The 22,620-nt window shown below is 37.6% G+C and overlaps 1 protein-coding gene across 2 annotated transcripts in view; it reads left to right on the forward strand.

Annotated features, from left to right (window-relative positions):
* CEMIP2 (cell migration inducing hyaluronidase 2) overlaps positions 1-20,897 on the forward strand; it is a 50,168-nt gene extending 29,271 nt beyond the window's left edge. For both annotated transcript variants that reach the window (XM_064402711.1, XM_064402710.1), the window contains exons 8-24: positions 23-232; positions 639-844; positions 1,407-1,476; positions 4,116-4,244; positions 5,873-5,961; positions 7,839-7,970; positions 8,455-8,490; positions 8,630-8,785; positions 11,338-11,515; positions 11,997-12,212; positions 12,888-13,099; positions 13,587-13,772; positions 14,890-15,109; positions 15,688-15,786; positions 16,854-17,002; positions 17,697-17,803; positions 18,546-20,897. In XM_064402711.1, coding sequence (XP_064258781.1) covers positions 23-232; positions 639-844; positions 1,407-1,476; positions 4,116-4,244; positions 5,873-5,961; positions 7,839-7,970; positions 8,455-8,490; positions 8,630-8,785; positions 11,338-11,515; positions 11,997-12,212; positions 12,888-13,099; positions 13,587-13,772; positions 14,890-15,109; positions 15,688-15,786; positions 16,854-17,002; positions 17,697-17,803; positions 18,546-18,742 — 2,592 coding nt within the window. In that variant the 3' untranslated portion in view covers positions 18,743-20,897. The remainder of the gene's footprint in view (positions 1-22; positions 233-638; positions 845-1,406; positions 1,477-4,115; positions 4,245-5,872; positions 5,962-7,838; positions 7,971-8,454; positions 8,491-8,629; positions 8,786-11,337; positions 11,516-11,996; positions 12,213-12,887; positions 13,100-13,586; positions 13,773-14,889; positions 15,110-15,687; positions 15,787-16,853; positions 17,003-17,696; positions 17,804-18,545) is intronic.
* The last annotated feature ends 1,723 nt before the right edge of the window (positions 20,898-22,620 follow it).

Genomic DNA, 22,620 nt, shown 5'->3' on the forward strand with positions numbered 1-22,620 from the left:
TCTGGACTTAATTTTTTTTCAGATTTTGAAGAATTTTACATCTGTTCACCTTTCCTATGTGGAATTGAAGCAAATGGGCCAGCAGCAGATTGGAAGTTACCCTGTTCACTTTCACCTTTGTGGGGATGTGGATGAAAAAGGAGGGTATACTTTTAAAACTTACCTGGAGGGTCTTTCCATTCATCACTGTTTCTCCAGATGTGTGACTGTTCATGCAACTAATGGTTTGCTGGTAGGTGCACAGAGAGTAAAACCTGTTATGTTGGAATAAATATTATAAAGAGCATTTAGAGGCTAAAATAATCCCATTCCTTATGTAAATCCAATGCTCAGCAATGGCTTTCTTATTTCAGTGGACAAATAAATTACTACAAACAGTAATTTACAGTTCTCACCATTCTGTTTTTTTTTCAGATTCTTACAGCAGCTAGCTGTAAGACAGCTGTAAGGCAGCTAAACTCTCCAGACAGCACTGTGTTTTTAAGGGATGAATAAAACCATGTGCTAGAATCATCTGAGCTGCTGATACTGACACTTTACTCTGCAGCTGTGCCAAGATAGTAAAACTAGATGGTATTTGTCAAATAAATGTCAGTAAATGCTGTTACTGCTGACATAATGAACTTATATTTCTACAGATAAAGGACACCATTGGCTATGACACATTGGGTCACTGTTTCTTCATAGAAGATGGTATTGAGCAGAGGAATACTTTGTTCCACAACCTTGGGCTAGTCACAAAACCAGGCACAATTCTACCTACAGACAGAAACAGCAGCATGTGTATTGGGATTAGGGATAAGGTATATGGAAGTTATGTCCCAGTGCCAGCCACAGACTGCATGTGAGTATGTCTTGATAAAAAGTAAAACCCAGCCAGCTGTAGCAGTTAAACTGCTGATGATCTTTTGACAAAGTACAGATGGAAACATTTTTATCTATAATTTAATCAATGTAGTTCATATAGTACTGGTATTTAAAAAGTAGCAATAAAAATAACACTTTGTCTTCTATTAAAGGAAAAAAATATTTCATAGGAACATTGTTGTTCTTGTGATACTTGGGACCTTAGAAGTCTGTTGAACGTATTCACTACTGCATGAACCTATGCATATTCTGAAGTTATAACCACTATTTTTTCTGAATACTACTTGTTTTTTGTGAAAGCTTCTTAAAAACAGTTTATCATTGCATGGGATAACTGCACAACATTAAGTACAATACTGTGCACTGAACTAAAAAAAGGCATTTTTGACTTCTAGATATGGAAGGTTTTCTGATTTGTATTTTGAATGTGAAGTAGTTACTTCATCAGTTTACCTTTTTCTGATGCTGTTAAAAAGGGAAGATATTTCTGTTGGAGATAGAGGTTGTCTTTAGTAACTAGTTTCTGAATAATATTTCAGGGCCGTTTCAACATTCTGGATTTCTCATCCCAATAATCATCTTATAAACAATGCAGCAGCAGGCTCACAGGTAAGGCATATGAGTATAATTAATGACAAACTACTTATGTTACTGGCGTTTGTAAAATCTGTAATATTTACACTGCCAGATTTACATATATTTTCTTTTTTTATATATGTATCTTTTTATGTTTGGCAGCATACTGGCATTGAAAATGCAGGGTGTATCTAGGTGTGCATTTAAGTGATGCCAAAAATCTTTGTTGTGGCTGCAACAGAGGAGATCCCTTCTTTGTATTTAATAGACCTGACAGTAGTGTCAGTGTAGAAAGGTAGTAGTGTCTGTGTAGAAATCCTTTTATTTTCACAGAATTAGTGCATTTCATATTTAGTCTTCTGTATTTTCTGTAGGTTGTCATGAGTTTAGTGACAGTTCTGCGAGAGCTGTAGTCACTGGAATGAAAAATTACTACAAAAAGTTGTTCATTGTGTAAGAAACAGCTAAAATGCTTATTTTCTGTCAGTGGTTAGGCAATTGTTTCCAGCCAGTTACTGCTGATATAGTTTTGCTTGTTCTGAACCTTATATTATTATATATATTAGCACAAATATCTTATCATAGCTGCCTGTGATATAAAGATATGTACATAATGTGGAGGAGGGGGCTGGAGTCTGTTCTGTATTGGATTAGAGGCTGAGATATGTAAGGTGTTTAATTGGACTTCTCTGAAGAGATCGGTGGGAATTGAAAACAGGAAAGGTTATTTATTGTTGTTGCAAAGGCTCTGGTATTGGAAGAGCCTATGTATTTTTAGCCCCAGATAACATTTGTCTACAAATGATAACATTTATATATGTAAATAATCTATTTATTAGCAGGTAACTGTTATTAAAAAATAGAATCAGATTCAAAATACTTACTCCAGATATTTCAATTCAGCTATTAAAAAAATCAGAAAATTTTATTCTGGTTTTTGTGTGGTCTAATTCTTGTTGCTTTTATTGTAGTGGGTTTGTTTCTGTTTGATTTTTTTTGACTGTCTATCACTAGAAGGAATCTGGACTCATCTCCCAGATTTAGCCAGTTGTTTTTTTGTCCAACACAATGTCTTTCTACTTTGCCAGATTTATGTAATATACCTAGTTTAGGCTTTGCAGGCTAAGTTAAACAGCTTTTTTTCTTCTTTATCTGGTGCTTAAGTCCTGCAAAGTCTTTTTCTGCCTGTGTAGCTCATCCCAATAGATGTTACTTCCTTTTGTTAGCAGGACTGGAACAAGCATTTGTGTCTTACAAAGTTTAGCCACTCTGATATACATCACTTGCATGGATGTAAACACATGAGTATAAAGGGACCACAGCTTATTGTTTCAGAAATAGAATAATTCAACTGTGTTAATACAGACTCTGCACTATGGAGCTTTTGCTGGTGTAAACTAGAGCAATTCACAGCCAAATAATTCCATTCCTCCCCAAGGTCCTTAATTATGCAGTGAAGCCTTTTGTAAGGCTCTATGGGCAGTAGATGTTTCTTTTGTTTTGGTGTGTATGAGAGAGAAAAGGGGAAAAAACCCAACCTTTTTCATATTTCTGAATGCTTGCAGATGCCTAACAAGCTTTTAAGTTTATTTAAGTCTATTTTTCAAGCTTCAGAGGGTGTTTTGGGTAAAATGAGTCTGCCAAACACAGAGCTGTACTTAATTATATGTGAGGTAAGATTTTGGTGTTTTTATTAATGGAACATCCATATTTGCTTTGTAATGGTTAATCAGAAATGTCAGTGCGTCATCATTACACACTGGGATGGGAACATTACTGTAAAGTAGAATTTCCAGCACTCATTGGAAAATTAGTATATTCTTGGAGTGAAATGCATGAAATCTTTAAGCCAGGGTGAATTGGCTTTATACATGATTCTTGGAAAGGTTGATGACTGTTTTTTATGAGATGGAGCACCCAGTGTTTCTTTAGCTACCATTTAATTCTTTAATGTGCCTTTTGGGGTGATTTTTTTTTTTAAATGGCACACAACCTATGGTCAGGCAAAGGTTTTGATGTCAGTAGGTATCTCCAGTGCAGATGTTGTCATGGTGCTACCTCTTGTGAATGCAGATGTAGTTGAAAGGGAAATTTTGTGGGTTTCATTTAGCAGATAAATCCAGCTTCTTTAAGAGAAGAAATATTTAGTATAGAAAATGAACAGATAATAAAATTATTACTGCATGTCATTGACACAGTGCCCTGAACTGGCCAGATTTCTTGGTGTGCTTTTTTGTTGTCTGCTGAAATCCCCTGAGGGTTTTTTTGGCTGTACCATTTAAATTTTGATGGGAGCAGAGATGAACCAACCTTAACAGACTGAAAGAGTAAAGATAGGAGGAATGATTTTGAGTATCTTACTCTGAGTAGTAGTATCTGTTAGTAAAGGAAAAATCTAGTGTGTGGTCTGACATAACTGAAATGCAGAAGTTACTTTAATTTAGACACTTTTCTACTTTGAAATATTAGAACATGTTAAATATGTGGTGTTGAATGGCTTCACTGACAAGCAAAACACTTTTTAGTTGATATTGGCCATGAGAATGTAGCCTTATTTGCAAAATCCCACGTTTTCACTATTTAAATTTTTGTTTGGAGTCTTTATTTTGAAATCTGTATCAGCACCAAAAATAGTATCAGAATCGCTTACACTATTCTCTCATTACTTGCAGGATGCTGGAATATGGTATTTGTTCCACAGGGTTGCTACAGGAGATTCTCATAGTCTAGCCATCGAAACCAAATCAGAGCTTACACCCCTAGGAATCTTCTATAACAACAGGGTTCATTCTAATTTTAAGGTAATGTAGTATGTTAATTAAAAAAAAAATGAAGTTTTTGTCTCTCTGTATTCTATATTACAACTTATCTGATCGCATTTTAAGCTGGGTAGGAGATTAGATTTTGTGCTGTGTTTGAACTCAACTGTAGAATAGTGTATAATCAGCATGGGTGCATTTTCTAGTTGCATTTTCGATATTCAGTGCTTCAGAGCTTTGTAAGACACAAACAACTAAAATCAATTAATGCTTCTGATAAAATACTTGTTTAAGAAGTAGCATTTCAGATGCTACTCTTTACAGCTTTGTTTCCTACTCAGAATAAAGCTGACCCTTGAAGAATCAAAGTTTATTATAGTAGTGATTCATCTAATAGCTTGCTGCAGTAGCTACAATTTATTTTTCTGAGTCTCAGGTGTTTGCACGTGGTGACGCAGTCTCTGGCTAGAGATCAAAGTATAATATTGCCTTCAGGAGCTCGCTTTTTTGCATCAGTTTTCTTATGAAGTTCTCAGCCTACAGTCATTGAGGAGTGTTCTGTTAGTATAACTTTTAAACCTTTTCCACATCTCAGCTAAAGTTACACTTCAGCTGAAGTCCTTAAAGTATTTAATTTGGAATCTAGTTGCTGTGGGTATGTATAAATATAATGACATTTTCAAAGCCATCTAACTCTAAATAAATAGTTGAATTTGTTTGCTGCATGAGATTCTCATAATTTAAACATTGAATCCTCATAAAATCGTTATTGGATTTTCTTTTTTCCAAGTGAAACGGATTTTGCCTTACAGTTGTCTGGGATATCAAGAAATGATGCAGTGTTTGATGGAAGTTGTGTTAATAATGTGTTTGGGACTGTAGGGCATTTTATTCAGATTGGAATTAGAACACACTCAATACAAAAGTGCATGGTGAAGAAAAGATTTTCACCTGTATAGCTATTATCATCTTTAAACAAGGGTAGCAATTTGTGTGCTAAAGTTCCATGTTGAAGGAGGGCTCCACTAGCAGGTCTGAGAATCTACTTGTGTACAAGACTCACTTGTAATCCTGATTTGGATCAGAGGTGAAAGTAGTCACAGGTATTTGTATATAGTTCAGGTAAAGGAGCACAAATGCTTCCTCATGCTTTTTTTTTTCTCAAGTCATACTGGATTATTGCATTTAAAGCTTATTACTGATCAAAAATAAAAAAAAAGATCAAAATAATCTTTTATGGTAAAGGTAGTTTAGTTTTAAAGTTAAACACAAAGATTTTTTCACAGTGGGTTTTGGGGTTTCTTTTCTTTTCCATTTATGATAATAATTCAAACTCACCACAAGATTGGCTTCCAGATCTTCCAGAACAGCAACTGGTAATAAATGGAAAACGTCAAACAGATGTTGTGAAATAAATCTGAAGTGACCATTGATAATTTTCATTGCCTTTTTTTAAAAAATCACAGATAATTCATATCATTTTAGCACTGACTGGTTTATTATATTAATTAGCTTGTTTTCCCTTAGACAATAGACCAGTTGAAACTAAACTGAAAGATCTAAGAGTTTCTAATATATGTATATAATGCAATGCCTAAATTTTTAAAATTTCATTTTTACTCTATCTTTAATTTGGGTTGTTATGGATTTTCTTTCCTTCTTTATTTCAGGCTGGTTTGTTCATTGATAAGGGTGTTAAAACAACTAATGCTAGCGCTGATGATCCCAGAGAATATCTCTGTTTGGACAACAATGCAAGGTAAAGGATATTTTCTGTCAAGTGGGTGAAAAATAGCCATGTTTTGAGACTGCTCTTCTATCCACATGGGGAAAAACCCTTTTAAAACAATAAGATAGTTTATAAATTATAACCAAGCAGTTAATATGTGTTATTTTCCTTCATTTATTCATCTGTTTTGGGAACAACAGAGATGGTGTCCCTTAAAGGGTTTGGGTTTCTTCTGAGCTTTGGCTCAGGATAGTTTCCATCCTCTTAGAGGACATTGTTTTAAACATGCTCTATTGTCGTGCTTAAAATGTTTCTGGAATTGCTGCTGATAGGAAAATATTCCTTTAAAATCTAATCTTGTGATTTATAACTGCGTTTTAACTAATTGTTAGAAAAAGGTTTCAGTAGTGCATCCACTCACCTTTCCTGCTGCTGAATGTTTCTGCTGTTCCTTCTAGACTTGGAAGTCATAGCTCGGTAGTACAGTTCTACTGAAGGCTCTTTGCAGAGGTGGTACAATCAACCACATTTTCTTCAGTTTACAAAGTGAGAGAAGGTAATGGAGAGTCTAGGAAAGTGCCAGGTTTATACTGTGCCTGGTTAGTCTTGTCCTGAACTTTAAATAAAATAGCCTGGGATATTGGTTATATGAATATTGGATAACTGTATCTGTCAACATTTTATTGTGTTAGCTAAGTATTAGCATTGAAAATATGGTTCATAGATTCTTTATTGACAGTTGACTTGTGTTTAAGACAAATGACTGCTGCAAATACAAAGAGGAAAGTTCAAAATTTTGATGATACTCAATACTTCATAATTTAGAAATGAACCTGCTATTCCATGTTTTGACAGAAAATCCATATAACCCTTGCGGTTTACCTCAGTCATAACAGTTAATTGAGAAGAGCTTGAGAGGGGCAAAATGCCCTTTGAGAGCCTGTAGTGTGTTGAGGATTCAAGAAACTCAGTGCATGAAGTGGGGTTGTGTTTCACAGCAGAAAGAAAAGGAATTGCCTACTGCATAACTATGTGAGGTCCCTAATCATTGTACATGGAACCAGACTGAAGGGATTTAAATGTTAATTGAGAAGACTGAGTCTATCAAAACCTAGCATTTACTTATCTTCCCATTTTTCCCTTGGATGGGGAGGAGGCAGATCCCCATCTCAACAAAAGAGTGTCAGGTGATTGGGATATCAGACTAGGTATCTTTACCTGCTCAAAATGCCTGTTTGCAGTTTATTAAAATGCATTAATTTTTGTCTGTTGTCCTGGGGGTAATCAAGTGAAAATGTCGCCAGTTCTTAATCAGACTGTTTCTTCCTACTGTTTAAACTAGATTCCAGTCATGATTTACTGTACAAGACCATCTTGGTAGCAATGCAATAAAAAAATCTCAGGCATGCCCAAAGAAGCAGCACTGCTGTATGTCAGAAAAACTTGAGCCATTTGAAGGATCAGTTAGACAAGTATCCAGACTGTTCTTGCATAACTAATGTCAGCCCTTTGTGTCCTTCCAAGGAGCTTATAATTCCCTTCATCAAACTTTCACATTAATGCTTCATTACAAGTGGGGAGGGCAGAAAGAAAAGGGGTATAAAGGGAGGCTAAAGGCAGGTAAAGAAATGTAGAGAGACTGAGCAAGAGCTTGTGAGAGTTACTGGAAAAGAGATATTTCACATTCCTGCTTCATGATATCCCACAGACGCTTTTCTAGCACTGGTGAGGACCAGAGGTGTACCTGCTTTTAGCTTCTTTCATTCCAAACATTAAGCAGAGTGAAACTTGCCCATCAGATGATTGTTTGTCTTTCAGGTTTACTCAGCTCAACATATATGGCGCATGTACAAAAAAGTACTTGTACTGAGTGTTTATCTCTTGTACTGAGTGTTGATCTCTCCCAGGTTTCGACCCCATCAAGATGCAGACCCTGAAAAGCCCCGAGTTGCTGCCTTGATTGACAGATTAATCTCTTTCAAAAATAATGATCATGGAGCCTGGGTCAGAGGAGGGGATATCCTCATTCGGAACTCTGGGTAGGTATTTGGAAGCAAACAGCTGCACACTGTTTTCTCTGAGGCTTTGTTTATGAAAGTGCATTACAACAGGGTTATAGGAGAGGATTGATGGTTAATTTTAGGAACTTCTCAGTATGATCAGCTCTCATACCATCCCACAACTTCAAGTATGCAGGTTTATATGTGGTTAGATGAGAACCTGCCTTAAACAGCAAAAAACCAGTTGTAGTAAAAAGAAGCCTGACAGTTGGTAGAGACAGTAAATTTGAACTGGGATTTCTGTTGTCTCCCTGAAGTTCTCAAGTCCTGTTTGAAATGTGTAGAAAATTATTTTACTACTTTTTAACAACAATGCTTTTAGAAAAGTTAACTGTGTGGTGGTTATACGTCCCATTAATAGAAAAATTCAATCCTTTTTCAGTGCATAGCAGGATGTACTCTTACATTAACCAGTTGTAGGATAATTCAGAAAAAACAACTGATGTTTTGGACTTTCTTGTAGGTTTGCAGACAATGGAATAGGTTTAACATTTGCAAGGTGAGTACACTTTAAATAATTTCTGTTATGTGTATTGTCCATAAACTCTATATTGCTTTGCTTGAGGAGGGCTGTTACAGAAGTAAAAATGGCGCTGGAGATTCTTGGCTAAAGATTTATCTTTGATGTTCTTTGATAGTGATGGGAGCTTCCCAAATGATGAAGGTGCCAGCCAGGAGGTATCAGAGTCGCTGTTCATAGGTGAGAGCAAGAATTATGGGTTTCAAGGTGGACAAAATAAATATGTGGGAACTGGAGGAATAGACAACAAGACACGCACTCTGCCTAGAAATCGGTAAGTATGTCATGAATGAAGGAAGTAGAACTGCAAGAAAAATTTGGTGTATCAGATGTAAAGTCCCTTCTTGGTTGAGCTGTCAGAGATTAAGACTGTTGAAAGTGATGCTCCCTTTTCTTTTTAATGCTATGTGTGCAGTTGTGTCACTCTCACCTTTTTACTGATGCAGGTTCATCTGATGCTTCCACAGGTTATTATTCTGTAGAAATTTAAGTTATCCTACTTAAATTAAACCTTAGACTTAACAAGTATTTGGGTCTAGAAGAGAGCTTTCAGGTAAGAGAATTTCAAAGGTCAGTTTGGGACTAGAGACTGCAGTCTGTCTGTGACAAACCACAGTCTGTGACCACGATCCTTCTCTTTTCTCTTTGACTTGGCCTGGTGCTTGTTTAACATAATGCCAAGTCCTACCCTTGCCACAGAAATAAGAAAGACTGTTTTGGTTTAAGCCCAGCTGGAAATTGAGCCCCATGTAGCCACTCCCCTTTCCTCACCTCCTCAGGTGAGAAAGACAAAAGACAGATCAAGCTGAGACAAGAGCAGTGTACTGGAAGCCATGAGATTAAGAATATTGACAATAATAGTGACAATATTAATAACAAAAGTGTACAAAACAAAGGTGATTTATGTGCAAAAAAAATTGCAAAATTCTCACAACTCAACATCCCAAAGTGCTCTCCTGTGGACAAATACTCTGGTCAGGACCAGTGTTACCTCACTGCTTCCCCAGAAAAAGTAATTATCTTCCTTCAGAAAATGAGAGAGTCCCACTTCCTAGGCATGATGTAAGATGGTATCAAGTAGCACAGTGTGTTGACCATGCCCACATGGCTCCAGGTTCTGTCCCTACACATGGAACAAGTAGGACAAAGGGTGAAGTGGGCCCCAGCCACCATAAGATTTTGCTGTTCAGCCATTTAAAGAGGAGAGATTAATGTAGTGGTGATATGAGGTGTTCAGTCTTGTTGAGTGGAATCACCTAACTGCTGGAAGGGGCCTCTGGAGGTGATCTTGTCCAATACCCCTGCTCAAGAACTGTCACCTAGGGCTCAGGTTCCAGGACTACATTCAGGTGTCTTTCCTATATCTCCAAGGGTGGATTCTCCATAAATTTCTGGGGCAACTTGTGCCAGTGGTCAATCGTTCTCTCAGTGAAAAGTTTCTCCTGTTGTTTAGCAGGGACATCTTATTTTTCATCTTGTGTGCATTGCTCCTGGTCTTGTCTCTGGGAATAGCCTGGCTCCATCTTGTTTACACCTTCCCTTCAGAGGATTGAGATTCCTGCCTGAGGCTTTTTTTACTCTAGGCTGAGCATGTCTCCTAGTGTTTCTTCCCATGAGAGATGCTCCAGGGACCTAATCATATTTGTGGCCCTTTGCTGCACTTTCCAGTATCTCCATATCTGCCTTGTACTGGGGACAAGCACTCCACATTGTCGCTTCACCAGTCCTGAAAAAATTAGAAGTATCACTTCCCTCTGTTTGCTGATAACACTTCTCACAGTGCAGCCTTGGATACTTTTTGCCTCTTTGTGGCAAGGGCACATTGTTTGGCTTATTGTTAATTTTGCTTCCTCTAGGACCCATAGGTCCTTTTCACTGGCACAAGAGGCTGTTGCTCCCAATGTGCAAGACCTTGCATTTTCCCATGTTAAACTTAATGAGGCTCCTATCCGCCCAGTTGTCCAGCCTGTCGGAGTCTGTCTGGGTGGTAGCACAACTCTCTGCTGCATCAGCTGCTTCCCTCTGTTGTGCCTTCTGCAAGCTTGGCCCATAGACTATACTTGGCCTAATCATCCAGATCTCTAATGAAAATAACAAACAAGACTAGACTTGGTATTGACCCCTGGGGTACATCACCTCTTATTAGTCACCAAGTAGGCTTTATGCCATCACTTTCTGGGCCCAGCCATTTATCCTCTCATCCCACCCATGCTTCATGAGGATCTTAGGGACAGTGTCAAAAGTCTTACTGCAGTTTGGGTAGACCCTGTCCTCTGCTCTCCCACAGCTCTACCAGGCAGTCATTTAATCACAGAAGTTTATCAGATTCTCCTTGGTGAATTCATGCTGATTATTCCTGATGACTTTGCAGTCCTCCTGGCACATGGAAGTGGTTTCTAGGATTAGCTGCTCTAGCATCTTCCTGAGGGTAAAGTTAAGCCTTACCAGCTAAATCTACCATTCTTTGTGTGCTCCTTCCTCAAGTTAGAAGTGACATTTGCTTTCCTCCTGTCTGCAGTCACTTTCAGTTGCCATGATCAATCAAAGAGCAGGTGGTATTACTTCTCTGCTGTATTTCTCATATTGAAAAAGTGGCACATTTGCACGTGCAGAGTGCAGCTCTGCTAACAGGAAAATATAGGAGTAGGGGATTTTTTGACTCATTAGAGAAGTGCTGAAACTGTATTTCTTTTGCTAAATTCTATCTTGTGAATCATTCTGTAATTGTTGCTTTATTGATTTCTGAGAAGAGATGTATTTGACACAGATTCAAGTGTACCATGAATTTTGTTACAGGATGGTATAAATATTTGCTTGCATCAACAGGACATTTCCAATCAGAGGCTTTCAGATTTATGATGGACCTATTCACCTTACCAAGTGCACATTTAAAAACTTCATGCCAACTCCAGACAGATTTACCAGTGCAATTGGGTTCTTGATGAAAAATCCGTGGCAGATGACTCCAAAAAATAACATTTCTCTTGTGAAGTTTGGTCCAAACGTAAGTTTACTACAAGCTTTCTTGAAGTCTGCAAATGGTTTTCTTTTCTTGTATTTAACATACACAAACAAGAGCTGTAGGTCATCCTTCCTACACATACCTACTTCAGAGTTTATCTCCTAGCTGGAGGGCACACACCTTTGTCTCCTGACCAAAAAATCCAATACCAACAGAGATGTAGGATATGTTACTCTAAATGATTCACAGCTTGTGGTAAAGCTGAAAAGAAATTTTTGTAAGGTTTGTAAGGTTTGGTATATCCTTAGTAACGAATTTTCTGCAGCAAACATTAACACTGTTCAGAAGCAAGGACTGGCCTGAGCCTATTAGTAAAACCCAGAATATCTGCTTTGCAAGATTCTGCTATCCTTGCTGTAAAGTTTTTAATCAGCTTTGTCAAATTCCTGTGTTTCTGCATAAGTGGAGATGTTAGTCTGTGTTTCACCTCAGGAAAAACAAAAACTTCTATTGTTGTTGTCAGGTTTCTTTGAAAGCCTTCTTTGGGAAGCCTGGTCCGTGGTTTGAAGAAGGAGATCTGGATGGTGACAAGAACTCAATATTTCATGATCTAGATGGCTCAGTGACTGACTACACAGATACCTATGTGGGCCGAATGGATAATTACTTGATTCAACACCCCAAATGCAATAACATCACAGAATGGAATGGAGTGGTTTGCAGTGGAAACTATGCACAGGCTAGTACTTTTGGCTTTCTCTTTGGGGCAAATCTATAATATGAACTACTTTTGGAGTCAGGTAGTGTAAGAAATAAAAAATTACCTGTCTTTGGATTTCAAAATTTTTTGACTTTTAAAAATACTTGTATACATATCACACCTTTGAACCAGTTGTCAATGCATCATGCTTCCTCTCAGCAGACTGAGGGTACAGTATCAGATGCTGCAAGATAAAACTAAATGTGTTTGTCAAGGATTCTATGTTGCAGCTGTATCTGCTAAAACATTTTTGTGTTGAAGGTGTCTTCTTCCACACAAGTTCTCTCTGCTTTTTTTCACAGAGTGGATTTTAAGAGGTTATTTTGTTGGTTTGTTTTCTGGATATGTTAAATATCACCTTCTGAATACAAGTCTTACGGGTTTGATTCCCATTCTGGTTCCTGCTCTGTGTGGCCAGGTGTTATAGCTGATTTTTTTTTTTCTCCTCCATACACTTTTTTGTCTGTAAGAATGGAAAAATCTATAATAGTTTTTAAAGAGGACTTTTATTCAGGAGAGATTTGTGTATTACATAACTCAGAACATCAGATTGCAGCATTTTGGTTAATAATATCCTGATCATGCTTCAAAATTTCATTTTCTTTTGCAAAGAGACCAAATTTTCCTATTTTCACCCTCTTAAATATCATATAGGTTTATGTCCAAACCTGGAATGGACAGAATCTTTCCATGACTATTGTCCGAGATGAGTATCCAGCCAATCCCATGGTTCTTCGAGGTATTAATCAGAGAGCAGCTGCCTTTCAGCAGTACCAGCCAGTGGTGATGCTCCAAAAGGGCTATACAATACATTGGAATGGAAAAGCTCCAAATGTCACCTATCTGTATCTCATTAACTTCAACAAGTATGTTTATTTTCTTTCGTGGCTTTGATCCATAAGGCTGAAGTTATGTCCTGCAAAATGATTGTGCATGAGTTTGCAACCATCTGGAAGACCAGAGCTTGAGTTTTGGGGTTTTTTTTCATAGTTACAAATACAGGATCTCCCCCGATGTTAAACACTTGTCCACTACAGGGTCTTTAAGGAAAAACCTTTGGAGAGGATGATGTAGCAATAGTCAAGTCGAGCAGAATTGCAGTTGAATAGCTTATCATACTTGATTTTGTTGGCAGATGAACTTATTAAATATCTCTGCAATATATAACCAAATATATCCTGCGAGAATCAGTTACTAAAATGTTTAATGAAAGGCTGTGCAGATTTGATCATCTGGTTGAGGGTTTAGGAGCTTTTTGTGTTCCTGTTTCTTGTATTTTTGGAGTGATCTCTTTGCTCTATATTGACACCTAAACTGTTCCTACAAGGACTCATACATTTCATTTTGGTTTAGGAATGACTGGATTCGTGTTGGTCTTTGTTACCAACCAAAGACAGATTTTCTTATAGTGCTGGAAACCTTTCAAAGGCGGTCCTCTGCTCTGTCAAGCAAGGTGGAGCGCTACATGCCTGTATCTTCAATGATGGAGCTTGAAAGAAATCGATCAGACAAGAGGTTTTACTTTGACAACAGTACTGGGTAACTCTTGTCATTTGACTCTACTAGAAGATGTTGTTTAACTTTGAAATGTCCAGTTTGAAAGTGTTAAAAGCAACTGGTTGAAGCACCTGCATAAGGGGAAAGCTGTTGAGAAGGACTCCAAAACTCTTTGGAATAATGTTCATATGTCTTCAAATCTCCAAACTACTATAGTTGCCATTGAAATACTTTCTATGAGCACCACAGTGGCCAAAGATATTTCCTAGCCCATGTCTGGGAAAAATATAGTATCTGGTGTGCTGCAGAGCAGTGCCTTTTAGGATTTAATTTCTTAGTCTTTAGAGAAAGCACCTGTTTTCTTGTTAAGCATAAAATTCTATAAATTTCCAAGAAACTTTCTCTTCCAACATTTAAAAATTACATTTTTTGAAAATCCTCATCTGTTTTCAGCTGTCTCAAAAGAACTTGAAAGTCCTAATCTCTCTTTCAAAAGTACTTTCAAAAGTACTTCTCACAGAGGCCACTAAGATCCTTCTGAGAGGTTTTAGATATCATCAGCTTCCAATAAATTAAGTCCTATGTACATCAGTTGTGAGTTTTGCAAACATTGATTCTAAATTTATAATTTTTGCTCTTACTTATTTTGTTCTGTTACCTGCTACTGTGCCTGTCTGTAATAAATACACAAATGAATGTAGTTTTTGAACAGACATTTATGTTGCTTTGTGTAAGAGATTTACACCCTAAATTGCCTTTCAGGCATTTGAAGTAGCACAACTATATTGTTCAGTCTTGATGGGTGAAACTGAATATTTCTGCTGCATGTCTGAAAAGATCTATGAACAAGGAAAAAATTCATGCTCTGCAATTTGGTTTTTGTTTTCTGTAAGCTGCTGATATGAGGACTGATTTTTCTTCGCAAAGCATCTACATTTATATTGATGTCTCCTTTAACTGTGAGGAATTTTAGATAAGTTGCTAGGGATTTCCTAACTCTAGTGAACTGTAAATACCTTGAAACCTTTGGACAGTGGTTCAGAAGTGAATACTGTAGTTTGTCTGCTTCTGAAAATCATGAAATATAGCTGCTAAGGTTAAATATAAGTACCTATATTTCACAAGTTAATTTAGATTATTTTTTCCCCTTTTTGTGTAGATTACTGTTTTTATTTCTTCAAGCCAAATATAATAGGGATGGTCACAGTTATTGCTCATCTCAGGGATGTGAAAGGATCAAGATTGTGACCAAAGATTCATCAAAAGGGATAAGTAATTGCATGACAAAAGCTTACCCAAAGTACTACCAAGTACCAACCGTCATAAAGCAGATGCCAGAGAAAACTACTGTACCATGTACAAAATGTGGCACAACTCAGGTAAAATAAAATAAGCTAAAACTTTCATGAACTGTAGAATTGGTGATGCTGTCTGCTCAATTTAAGTCCAAATTTCAATCTTCCAGCACAGAATACTGCATTTATCAAATTACAGTGGTCAGTTTGTTAATCTTCTTGGACTCCTTGAAGGTTTGGAGTCCTCCTTTCTGTAGCACAAAGGTTTCAGGGTTTTTTTTCCTTCTTTTGTTCAACTCTTGCTCCAAGTGCTACAGAAAAGGGACATAGGTGGATTGATGGCTTGCACTGCGGTGTTGTCTCTGCTACATGGAGAGCTTTGCTGCAGAGATCTACGTGGCAAACCTTTTCTCTGTTTGGATCTTTACTTATTAGCATGAACTTGAAATTGTCTCAGCTATAAAAGCTGAGAAAAATATTGAAATTAAGAGATAAAATAGGTTACACTATTTATCATTCTATTTATTAGGATTAGTAGTACCATAAATAATGCCACTGACAAATGGATATATTTGCTTTGGAGCATGGGCTGTCTGTTGTAAACTGATAAAGTGTTGAAGAAACAGTAATATGTGTACTTAACTGTTTTGTTTGATATCCAGATGGTATTCACCAGTGACCCTCACAGAAACTACCTCCTTGTGCAGATTAATTCATCTGATGAAAAAGAATCAAGCAGAAGTCAGAAAGCATTTATATATGTAAGTATTCTTTATGGTTTTCTTCTTAAATATCACTATAGCAGTTTGTATTATAGAAGTTGTACAGCTCTACATAATTTAGATCTCAGTTTTCTTCACTGGAATGAAAAGATAGGTTCATTTTTTAAAAACTAGAGTCAAAAAGCTTCTATTTAAACATTAGAAAGTGGGGCTTCAAAGCTGCATATTTGCTGAAGAGAAAAATGTTCCCATTAGAGTTTAAAATGTTTAGCTTATGTTTACATCTGTGTGGGTATACATTTATGGCTGGTTTTGGAAATAAACAGAACACATAAATTAATAATTTGTTAGTTAAATCCATTTTGTTGAAATTGTCCTCATTGCAAGCACATTAGTAAGTTAGTGAAATGGGTCACATGAACCATTAAGCTTTGTGGAAGTCCTCTACATGGCAATTGCTAAAGAATCAGTAGATTTCTGTATTTGTTCTGATATGGCCCAAATAAGCCCAGTCATCTGGTTCTGTATAACAAGTAGTTTAGTTTGAATTTTCCATCCAGATGCTGAAGTAGACTTGCATGTGAAGGTGAAATACCACTTAGTCTGCACATGCCTTTAATTCTGCTGTCATTGTTGGCCTGGCTGAACCTTCAGTTATTCAGGTAGACAAATGGCACATGAGCAAACTTCTCCAGGAACGTGTGTGCCATATGCAAAGCAGGAGGAAGAAACTGGGCTGGAACTAACCTGCTGCAGGGATCAATTTCAATTAATAATCAATGTATTACTGTAAAGATGTTCAGGGGATTTAGTATCTGAATTTTAGCTTCCCAAAGCAGGAGCAATCACTGAGGTAGGTAGTAAGTCACCTGGAATGTGCAATATTCCTGTGGAAGCTACAGGCTTAAGACGCCCATGCAATTTCATAAGTCACATTAAGCAGCGTCCTTTCAAAGGGAATACAGAAAAGTTTCTAGGGAGAAGCAAGTATTAGTAAGGAAATTACTGTGTCTAAACTAGAGTAAGATTGATTAACATTGAGCGCAGTAGAATTGCTGTTTGATTCATATTAACTTCTTTTTCTCTCTCTTTTTCTTGCAATTCAGGTCAATGATACCATGTTTTCCTTCAAGGATAATGGAATACTTATTGTTGTAGTAGATGCCTGCACTGGCACAGTGGTGGGAAACAAATTATTTTCTGGAGTAGACATTAGGCGTGTAGATGGATATTTAAAATCTGGAATTCCACAAAGGTATGTGCAATGATCAATCATTTCCAGTATGTCCTGCAAGCTGTAGCTCTGCTCTGTGACAAGGATTTAAATAATGATGAATAGATAATGATACCTGAGCGCTGAAAGTGAACAAAACATATGTCTAAGTTCAGGCAAAAGGAGAAACGGAGGAGCAATTTATTGGACAGTGTAGTTTCCTTTAACAAAACTAAGCAGATTTTGAGTGCTTAAATTTTTTCTGGTGTTGCCTTTTTCCTCAAAAATAATTTTCTTTAACAAAACATCATGTAATGAAACTGCTTTGCTTAAAACAAGAATAATCTTTTGTTTAATAAGGACAGTGGCAAGGGCTATGTGAAAGATGTCATACTGTTCTCCAGAAAATTATTTATCCCTAAATAAAGATCATTAGTGTCAGAAAATAATTAGGATTTTAATTCTCTAATTTTGGATCGGTATCCAAACTTGACTTTTCTGATACAAAATACTATACTGTATTTAAATAACACTTTCCAATAATCTTGAAGTTAAATTTAAAGTTACTTTAAAATCAAGAAATTCTGAGTCCTGCTTTCAGAAAGGGTTGACTATTTCCATGTGATAAGTATTCATGAGGAGTTGGACACTGAGGGCAGCTAGCTGGAAAGGTGTGTAGCAGAATATTAAAAAATATGTTTATAATAGCTGTTGTGTCATGCCATTCCTGTTGCAGGTCTATCATTCTGCTGAGCACAAGAGGTGATGTAGCAATTCCTAATAGTTTAGCTGAAGCCTTAATGTCCCTGGGGACAGCGAAACCACCTTATCTCCAGAGCAAAGGTTGGTGGAAATGTTGCATATTTCTTTGGCACCACCTTGGTCTTTGTGCTTGTGTTGGCGTGGTGGGTTTCTTACGGAGTGTTAGAGAAGGGTGCAGCTGGTGGCGGGTGGTTGCCAGTTTGTGCTGGTGTGGCTGCTGTGTGTCAGCTCTTGTTGAGAAGGGAGATGGGTAGCCCTCTAGCAGATGGGGCAGAAAAGCTCTTTATCCCATTGTGCGAAGCTTGTTGCAAACAGAGAAGTAACTAGCAGTTCTTTGTGCCTATGGATCACACAAGAGTCCCAGGCTTTTTTTCTGAAGCCTGTATTTTGTGCCTCACCCAGCAAATGTATCTTTAAGCAATCTCCTGTGCCTGCCTAGTATTTCCTGTTCTATAACAGCTTGAAGCTATAAATGAGAAGCTATTGGTATTTTGAGGGATGATGAGTTTATAGGCGGCATGGGGTAGCTGTGATCTGTTCAGGGTGATGTCACAAGTTGTGGTTGAGAAAACAGGTTTTATAACTGTCCAATTAGCTGTGTTTTTAAATTAAGATTTCAGGGTATTTAATACTAAGTATTGAGGCAGGAAATTGCAAATCATTATTTCCTTGTAAGGTGCATATAAAGCTGAGAGTGGATGAATGCCCTGAATAATGTGGGGGAAGGAATTTTGGGGGTGCATGCCTTTTCCTGCCTAACCAGTCCTGTATGATGCTGCAGTGAGCTTGCCGGTTTGCTAATGCTGAGCTTTTTCTGTCACAGGAAGCTTGGCCTTTCTGGGCTTCAGAGGAAACATTAAGCCATCCTGGATTAAGCTGTTTACCAGTCCTGCTGGGCATGGGCTCGTTCAGATAGAAAAGTATATTCCTCTGCAACTGGAAGAGTATGGCTGTGCCAGAGCAATTAAAAGGCGTCAGAAAGACCTTGAGCTTCTGAAGAAGGCTGCACGATCTCATTAAAGACTAAGATGTACATAAAATCTGGGGAAAAAAATGTGAACTAACTTATTTTTTAATTTATGGCATTTTAAACTATATTGTTATCCAAGTAAATCATGTTATTGTCTGACAGATGTTTGCCAGCATTGACTGCTTGAATGCCAATCTGTGCACCTTCTAGTTGTACAAAATATTAAAGAATTTATTAGTATTTGTATAAACAGGTTTCAGAGATTTTTCAGATGTTTGTATTTACTGTAAACAAGTTCCTTCTGTTTAATACTCCTTTTGTATGTAAGAGGGTATCCATAAAAGCCTTAAGTTTTTAGTAACAGGTGTTGGAGTGCATTTTGGATTACTTGAAAGATTAAAATCAATGTCTTCATAAACAGCTTGAATTGGTCATTATAACTTAAGCATTTTTCCCTCAGCTGTTTAGGTGTTTCCACCGGAGTTTATCTGTTAGCTCACTTACATTCTCAGTCTGCTTTCCAATGTGTTAAAATCCAATTTCCCCTATGTATGAGGCTGACTCAAGGGATTTTTAGCTGCAGTAAAAATTTTTGCTTTTCTATGGGAAAGATGGAGGGAGGAATTCAAAGATCCAGCCTGGGGCTGGGTGGGGATTGTGTAGCATTCAGCAGAGTTTTACAAGGCTTTGTGTACAAGCATGGCACACAGAGCAGGAAATTACTCCTGTTCTTTAGGATCATTGTTTATTATTCTTTCTAAAAACACAGGTGTGTCTGTAAGAGTTACTTTAATAAACAGTCTAGAAGTTAAGGCTGCAGTCTTCAGTACAGCTTGACTTCAGCTTAGTCTTTTAAAGCTTTTAGCCAGAAGGGCAAAGCTGAGACACTGTTACTCTCAATTTGTTAGGAAATGAGGCTTCTACTCTTGCAGTGGTGCATTTTTTTGTTTTGTTTTGATTTTGTTATTTTTTTGTTGTTTTGGGTGTTTGGTTGGTTGGTTGGTTTTGGGTTGTTTTTGTTTGTTTGTTTTTTGGTGTTGGTTTTTCTTTAATTATTTTTAAGGCTATCTCAGCTTTAAGTTCTAAGTGAATGGAAAGTGCTCTCAGTTCATTAAGTCATACCTTCTGCCTTAACTTTGATTCTTTCAGTATACTCATGTTGTTAATTCTTGTTGACTTTATATTAGGTCTGTTGATTTAATCTGGTTTTGTTGCAATTATTTGGCTGTGCCAATAGTGTAAAAATCATTTAGAACCGTGGCACAGATGCTCTTTTTCAGGATCCTTGTCTTTGAAATTAAATTTCAGGGATGGTAAAGATGCATTTCATAATAGGGAACAATAGGTGCCATAGGGCTAAAATGTAACCCTACTTCTAATAAAACTGACATATTTCCTTCTTCTTGTATATGTTCTCATTCATTTGAGCTGGTATAATGTATCTACCATTCATGGATGCTTTGTGCTTTGAATTCAAAATAGAATGGCTGTTGGAAATTAACTATACACCTGTCTTCTCCAAAGATGTTGAAAAACTGTGGGGATGTTTTTTTGTGCTTTAAAGGAGAAGAGGCACAATATCAAATGGATTACTCTGTTCAACTAAAATATGCTACCTCAGTGCTACAATTAAACTGCCTGGTCTAGTGTAATTTCCTAAGTGAGAAATGAAGGGGTAAGGAGTATGACACAAGAGCTGAAGTTAACAAATAGATGACTGATACTATTTTTATTGTAAAACCAAGCCAAATGGGTGATTGTGTATTTTGCAGTTGTTCCGATGCACAGTTCTCTTGTTATGTTCAAAAGAAAAGTAATTTTGTTAGGGGAAGCTGTGATAAATCTTTACAACTAACTGTAATGTTTGGTGTTATTATTGCAGGGCAGTGATGTAAATGCTCTGAGTGCAGTAGTGATAGTGTTTGGGGATTAAAATGGCTTTAAGGCTTCCTCTATTCTCATGCTCGGCAGAGAAATAGTGATGAGGTAGTGATCCTCAGGCTTGTGAAGTTAGCCATTATTTATAATATTCTGCTGTTCTAAGCGTCTTGTAAAAATTTTCCTTGGAAATATCAAGGTTATTCTGATGTAGGGCTTACTGATGAACAATTGGACCTGAAGTTAAAGTGTTTGTCTTTTGTGTAAATTTAAACACTTGACAAATAGCATAAATAAATTTTTACATCTGACAAGGCAATAAAATTATGGGTGTCTTCTGTTCTTGTATCAAGTAATTTTATAACGTGTTCTGTGTCAGTAATACAAACTATCTTATTTCACCACTGGTTTACGTGTGAAGTTCGCGGTGTATATCCTACTCTTCATTCAGAGACAAGCTAGCAACTCTGGAAAGGAGACGTTGATGGTGACTGAAGTTATGGGACTATCTTGAAAGCCAGATATCTCAAAATCTGTCTGAGCTGCTGGGTCTACAGTCATTTCAGCTCAAGGGAGCAAGGACCAGTCTTGTTACTGGCTTGGGCATCCTATCCATGTCTTTAACTACCTGGTGGGGGAGTGGAGAAGCTGAAGCCAGCCATGCTCAGTGGGGCCCAGTGGCAAAGAAAAAGAGTCTGTGGGGACACATTGAAATGCAGGCAGTTCCACAAGAACAGAGGGAAAGTTTTTATTGAGTCAGGCATTGGAATTGATTGGTAGTGCACCTGTGGAGTGTTTTTCTATGGAGGAGCAGTTTTAACTGACAGTGCTTTGGGACAGCAAGTGTCCTGGGCCCTCTCCAGTTGTGATTGCCAGCCAGGTGATCCTGTTATTGTGGGAAGTTAAGGCCACTGATGTACCTAAGCCTCTCTCTTCAAGTGCACCAGCTGTTGCAGCCTGCAAGGGCTGAGCAAGACACTTCTCATGTCTGAAACATGGCGAGTCCCCAGACCCATTACAAAAGGCATTGTAATTGCTTCCTTGTGCTCAGGCTTTATATACATGTAGGCTGATTTCCATTCCTGGCTCAAATTATGTCATCCTGCAGTAAAGAAATTTTAAAAAACAAGCCAAAGAACAAATTCCTTGGAGCCAGTAGCAGATTAAGTGTGGAATCAATAAGGCACTCTCTCTGACCAAAGGCACCACTGGAAATCCAGTATATGAAGGGCAAGAGACTCATCCCCAAAGAGCCAGAATGAGGGCAAGGACATGCTTAGGAAAATAGAGACTGAATTTTGTGTATTGTGGGACAGCAGTGACAGCTGAGGCCCCAGATAACTTCTGACCCAAGCCATGAGTTTCCTGTTCAGGGCAAGTCCCATGATTTCCTCTGCTTCCCCTCAATTCCTTTTCACCTTATGTAGGAAGGATGTGGATCTAAGGATAGTCATCCAGCTCTGACTGAAAAGCTAAGTCAGCTGGGTTTGATGCTCTCTATGTCTGTAGCTGCGCTGGTCAGTGAAGGTCTTAGTGTTTGTCATGGTTGTATTTGTATAAGGTAATTCTGATCTCACCTTAGTGCCAGAATATCTGTGAAAACCAGTAACTTTTTTCTATGTCAAAATGTGAGCTTTACCCAGTCATTATTTTTCTTTGTCTTCTGGTCATACTTGTTCTAGCACTTATGGGAAGGTTTTGATTCTTCCTAAAGTTCACAAAGATATTTTTCTTTCCTAATGCCTTTTCTTTTCCCTGTGTCTTGGGCTAGTTAAAGTTCTAAAATAATAATCAATATTGAAGTACTGGGGACTACTGCAATTTTACAGATCAAATTTGTACTAGCAATGGCAACATGCTAAATAAAAAAAAAAAAAGACTTGTCTGGCCACTGACTTGCATGGCTGGGAGTGATGGGACTGGTAAGTCATAGAATTCCCCTTCTATTTTTTTTTTCCATTATGAAATCCTGGAGGGTGCAGGGAGCGGGGGAAAACAGTTTTTGGATATAATAGGAACAATTTTAGAGAGAGGGGGTACTACCACTGCC

The sequence above is a fragment of the Passer domesticus genome, chromosome Z (assembly GCF_036417665.1).
Source record: "Passer domesticus isolate bPasDom1 chromosome Z, bPasDom1.hap1, whole genome shotgun sequence".
Lineage (NCBI taxonomy): Eukaryota > Metazoa > Chordata > Aves > Passeriformes > Passeridae > Passer > Passer domesticus.